The following is a 5,673-nucleotide window of genomic DNA, read 5'->3' as shown; positions in this document are numbered from 1 at the left end:
ATAGATTAAATTTTCACCACTTTTGAGCATGTTGAAGGCTCAAAAAGCCAAATCATTTGGGTTAGAATAATAATAATAAGAAGAGCCAACATTAACTTCAATCTAAATTAAATATGTTGTAAGAATTTAGATATTATTGTTATAAATCATTGTTATTATAGTAATTGTTAGAGACAGACTGTTTCTACAGTTTCCGCATTTGTCCACCAGATGGTAGTGTTGTACTGTTGTTGTACTGATTAGGCCGGGGGGGCGGGAGAAACGGCTCCGAACCACGGCCACTAATCACGCACTACATTCCACGCCATCACGTGCAGCGCTGTCAGTATCACTACGCACAGACCGATCTGTTCAGGGCAAAAACTAAAAATCTCCATGTTGTTGAGATGACGTCATTTAAAGTTGATCGTCGAACGTGTAACGTCAAAAATAGGCGACTTCCTGTTGCGTTGTTCCATAACGCTCCGCCATAACGCCTTTTTTGTGCCACTTTGTATATATAAATATGTATACAAAGTGGCACAAAAAAGCCGCACTGTTGTTGTACTGTTCCTAGAAAAAAAAAAAAATGAAAAAAAACATATATAAAAAAATATACCACTAAAGCCAAAATGGTGGGCTTCCTGTTTGGTCTAGCATATCTATCCAAGACCACATAGCCAAAGACTTATTTGTTTGTTATGAAAAGACACATGTCCCCATCGATTTTTGTACATGTCGGCCAATCGTGGTGTCGGGGCTGCCCTTTAGGGGGCGCTAGTCAGTTATTTTGCTACGCCCATTGGCAAAATAACTTAATAATTCCTTAAAACCATATGAATATTTTCAGGGGGGGGGGGGCTGTTGATACACTAATGTAGTTTGAGGGAGGTTGAACCTCGAACACTGAAGTTACAGCAATTTCGTGTGTCACAGCGAGTTGATGAACTTTGACCCCACGCCAGTATTATGGCGTTGTGACGAAAAGTCACAGTAATCTTATGACTTTATTATCAATGTGTTGAGACCCGTTTGACACAGTTTGATATGGCTGCAGTAAGTGGGTGAGGAGGAATACATCCAAGTGGAAGACATGCAAAAAACAAGACATTTCCTGTTTCCACCAGGGGGCGCTGTGATTTTAAGTCATGATTTCTGTGTAGATGTCATCAGGGACTCTTGTCTTACATGTCTCGTTTGGACTCGATTGGACCATGTATGTCCGAGATACAGAACCTCGTGTTTTGATGGCGTGTAATCAAACTGTGACGCCACGCCACGGTCACACCGTGTGACGAACAATCGATCTTTGAGTTAGTTTTTATCTCCGTCTTGTTGTGATGACACTCATCTCAATATGAAGTTGATCAGATGAAAGCCCTGGGACAAGTTCGTCAAAGTAAAATGTGGAATATGGCCAAAATGGCCACTAAATGCAAAATGGCGGGCTTCCTGTTGCGTTTTCATAATGCTCTTTGAGACCTTTTTGTTTGACTGGTCACGATACACCTGGGCTACGATTTTTGTGAAGATCGGTCAAAGGGAAACCTAGGGGCTGCGTTCCAGGGGGCGCTGTTGAGCCATTTTGCCACGCCCATTTCAAATTACTCCAGAATACGTAAATTATCACCACTTTCTAATTTTCTGCAAAGTTTCGTAAGAAGTTGAGCATGTTGAAGCCTCAAAAAGCCAATTCATCTGGGTCACTATAATAAGAATAATCCTTACAATTTCAAGAGGGCCTCCCACCGTCGGTGCTCGGGCCCTAATAATAATAATAATAATAATAAAGGTCTAATTGCACTTTCTGATATTTTACTTTTTAGATATTATAAAAGTTTCATGACGTTTTCGCAGGCGGAACTTTAACCGCTGTGTGCGTGTGGAGCGTCGGACTGTTCCTGCAGCCGGACCGGAAGCAGCGTGAGGTTACAGAAGTCTTTCACCTGGTGAGTTTTTATTCTCGTTCTTTTGTTTTATCAGATTTTTGAATCGTTTCCATCTCAACTGTGATGTTTCTCCTCCGATCCGCTGCTGTCGCGTTCAAACCGACCTCAGATCAGTGGTTTCACCTCCTCGCTGCTGGCGGGAGAGAGAGCGAAGCTCCTGAGCCTCGTTGCTGCAGAGAGACAGACTGAGTCTTTGAGTCCTGAGTCTGAAGTTTATCATTCAGTTTAATAAACATCAGACTCAGAATCCAGAAGATTCACACGAAACTAAACTAATAGATTTAATAACCTGGTTGTTCAGCTGCTGCTTCGTCTGCAGATCAACGTGCAGCTTAGTTCATATCATTAACAGGAAATAACTTTTCTTACAGGACACTTGTTTTATTCATAGTCAAGAATATTCATCTTTTTAGTTGGTTTTTGAGAAATGATGCAAGTGTTAAAACTAACTGAAGAGTCTGTAACTAATGATTATTTGGTTTATTTGATTATAACATTAATCATTTGTTCACTTATGTCTAAAATAATGAAAAACGTTTATTTGAATGACTGAAAACTTGTTGTTCAGTTCGATCCTTTTGGAAACTGATGGAAACAAACGTCAGATTTATCTTTTATCTTTAAACTGTTTTATTCTTTTCTCCTCAGTTTCCTCAAAGAGCAAAAGTTCCTCAGCTGCTGTTTGTGAAGATCAGAGAAGATGTTGAGACGTGCGACCACACAGGTAAAGAGACGAGGATTAAATACTGGTTCATATTTATCTGGTTAGATGTTTATTAAAATATTGATTTCATTGTTTTTGTTCTCTTAAATAAATAATGAGGAATAAATTCAACATTTAAACTTTTTCTGTGCTTTTGCATAAAGCTGCAGGTGGTTAAAACAATTATCAAGTTTCTTTTATATAGAATAATTCAAATTAAACTTAAAACATTAACATTAAAGAAATCATCCCTTGATGATAACATTTGTTTTGTTGTTTTTTTATTTACATCTTTTTGTCAATTCCACTAGTTTTTTACATAAATGTTTTTTATTATTAGTGTTTTAAACATTTAATATTGTCTCCTCAAATTGTTTTTAAGGCATCTGCATGAAAAAAGCGGTTTTATGTTTCTGACTTTGACACTTGGAAAAAATGTGGCTTTATATATAACATCATAAACTTAAGTTTTAAGTATTTGAACTGAAATGGAATCGTCTCATGAGAAAAAGAGGGCGGTAACTTTTTTAAGGTAGATGCTCTTTAGCTTTGTTCAGTTTTACCTTCACAGTAAAATATGTTGTCTTCCTCCAGATGTTCCGACAGGCCGTGAGATACGGGAGCACAGACTCCAGCCTCATCCTGGAGAGATGTAAGAGGATCTACTCTCCTCTAAAGAATCCAGTGTCGTATGTAATGTTTTATATTTTATAACCTTGTTAAACGTGATGTTTGTCTTTCCTCCAGCGATTAACCGCGTCCAGCTGCTGGGTCGGGTGGGTCAGGACCCCGTGATGAGGCAAGTCGAGGGACGTAACCCCGTCACCATCTTCTCGTTGGCAACAAACGAGATGTGGCGCTCAGGAGACGGAGAAGTCAGCTCCACAGGTGCGATGACAGAGGACACACAAAGTTAGAGACGTAGAAAACTTGACTTTTAGGTCGAGTGACGCTTGAGAAGTTAATTTCAAAACATGGAAACTAATCCGGGTCAGACTGACCTAATCTCCCACATTCACACAACATCATTATTAAAACCTCTGAAGAACATTCAATAATTATAATTATTGTGATATTAACAGTTAATCTTTCAGTTTAATGTGTTCTGGTAAAATTGTAGTTGATATTGCAGGTGTGTATTTGACCACTAGAGGTCGTGGTTTCACCCTGAACTCTCAGTGAAAGTGAACAAATCGTGTACAAGTTGCTCTTCTGGTAAAGAAGCTGGTTCACATGTGACTCAGCTGCTGTATGAGATAAGATAAACCCTCAGTTTCCAGTTTATTAGGAACATTTGCTAAAAACTATGAATTGTATTGTTAAATGTTAGTTTTAGGAAGATGTGTAACTGATGAACCTCCAGTGAACAATGTATGAGGTTAATTAAATTGGCACAAAACAAACACGGTAATATTTGTCGTCCTCTAAGGATATTTTAAGGCTTCACACTCTAATGCAATATTCTTCATCCTTATTAAAAAGTATAAATATCACATGGGCTGTGTGATGGAGAACAGCTGGAAATGAAAGGCAGCTGTAGTTTCATATGTTCCTTGTGTCCTGTATTGAAAACCTGCGGAGCATGAATTTTCCTTTTCCGTTTGACGAGCACTTGTATTGAGACAGATTTTGTTTTCTTCTGTTTCCTGACTCCAGGCGACATCAGTCAGAAGACGACGTGGCACCGTGTGTCTGTGTTCAAACCCGGTCTGAGAGACGTGGCCTACCAGTACGTCAAGAAAGGGTCAGTTCCACCTCTCTGTTTATACACGGATATAAATCTCTGTACAGCTTATTAATTATATCCAAAGTATTTAAATATGCAGTAAGTGATGTCACAGTGGGTCATACATCACCAGTCAGATCTTTTCTGTCTTCTGTCTCTGAGAACTTCGCCCCCGAAAGTTTCACACTATGCAAATAGTTTTATATTTTTAGCATCTTAACACCTGTCGGCTCAACAAGCGGCTGAACAAGTTTGTTTTTTATTGTTGATTCAGTGTCGGGTTTTTAGAGCAAAGAATAAATCGACAAAACACAGACACAGAAACTTCCAACACACGACTGCAGCTTTATCTTTATCATCATCATTTATCATTATTTTCAACACTGCAACTCGATTTTAAGTTTCCTGTCAGAGAGGAAACGTCACATATTAGAAAAACCTTCCTCTGATAGAGGATAAGGTTTGTGTGATAAGATGAAAATGATAATCCTGACAGAAAGAGGAGTTCAAAATGCAAAACTGTGGCTTTTAAAACGTCAGATTTCACTTTGTCGAATTCACGGCAGAAGAATCTTCTCGACTGATCTCGATTCTTCTCTCTCTCAGGTCCAGGATTCTCATCGAGGGGAAACTGGACTACGGAGAATACGTGGACAAGAACCAGGTCCGACGTCAGGCCACCACCATCATCGCAGGTCAGGTTATCAAACACTCGTCCTCACACACAGATCGTCTCTCTCTGCTCGACCTCTATGAAAACACCCGTCTCTCCGTCCTGTGTTTCCAGACAACATCATCTTCCTGAGCGACAACGTGCGGGAGAGAGTCTGACGGAGTTTCCTCGACTTCAAGACAACTTCTTTTTTGTATTTTCTTCTTTATACCAATATAAGACTGAGGACCTGAATGTTACGGAGTAAAAGGAACCGACGGAGGGGACGGAATACGCTGTAACACTTGGGTCATGTTTAACTGTGGCGCCCCCTGCTGGTGGAGGAAGAAGACGTTGATGCATCCAGTGGAGAAAGTTCACTCTTGTGTCTGTATATATTCACTTTGTGGTTTTTATTGTGCTACATGTACATAACGGTTAGAAAACAAAATGTTCTGATGTTGAAATAGTCTGAGGCTTAAAAACAAATGTTCATTAAAGATACAGTACTTAACTTTGGCCACCAGGAGTCTCTCAATCATAACGATAACAAAACCCCAAGTGTGATGGTGTCGAGAAGAAGTGAAGGATCATGGGAATCTGGCACAAAGGTTTTAAAAAGCTTTTGGACAAAACTGTAAATCAGGGGCCTCGAGGGACGAAA

The 5,673-nt window shown here is 39.5% G+C and overlaps 2 protein-coding genes across 2 annotated transcripts in view; one reads left to right on the top strand and one right to left on the bottom strand.

Annotated features, from left to right (window-relative positions):
* LOC118102000 (laminin subunit beta-1) overlaps positions 1-471 on the bottom strand; it is a 20,299-nt gene extending 19,828 nt beyond the window's left edge. The window contains 1 exon segment of the mRNA XM_047338674.1: positions 462-471. Within this exon segment, the coding sequence (XP_047194630.1) occupies positions 462-471 (10 nt within the window).
* Positions 472-1,825: 1,354 nt separating this feature from the next.
* Positions 1,826-5,523, top strand: ssbp1 (single-stranded DNA binding protein 1). Its single transcript, XM_035147872.2, has 7 exons — positions 1,826-1,928; positions 2,577-2,652; positions 3,226-3,283; positions 3,379-3,519; positions 4,288-4,375; positions 4,964-5,052; positions 5,145-5,523. The coding sequence occupies exons 2-7, from the start codon at positions 2,629-2,631 to the stop codon at positions 5,186-5,188; spliced, it is 444 nt and encodes a 147-aa protein (XP_035003763.1). The 5' UTR covers positions 1,826-1,928; positions 2,577-2,628; the 3' UTR covers positions 5,189-5,523.
* The last annotated feature ends 150 nt before the right edge of the window (positions 5,524-5,673 follow it).

The sequence above is a fragment of the Hippoglossus stenolepis genome, chromosome 22 (assembly GCF_022539355.2).
Source record: "Hippoglossus stenolepis isolate QCI-W04-F060 chromosome 22, HSTE1.2, whole genome shotgun sequence".
Classification (NCBI taxonomy): Eukaryota; Metazoa; Chordata; class Actinopteri; order Pleuronectiformes; family Pleuronectidae; genus Hippoglossus; species Hippoglossus stenolepis.
The sequence above is the reverse complement of the archived record's forward strand: the minus strand, read 5'-3'. Positions and strand labels throughout refer to the sequence as shown.

Bases quoted from the DNA above. Each gene is read 5' to 3' on its own strand.
- ssbp1 (XM_035147872.2), top strand. From the start codon at position 2,629: ATGTTGAGACGTGCGACCACACAG. The intron at 2,653-3,225 runs GTAAAGAGACGA...GTCTTCCTCCAG, and splicing joins TGAGACGTGCGACCACACAG to ATGTTCCGACAGGCCGTGAG. The intron at 4,376-4,963 runs GTCAGTTCCACC...TCTCTCTCTCAG, and splicing joins TACCAGTACGTCAAGAAAGG to GTCCAGGATTCTCATCGAGG.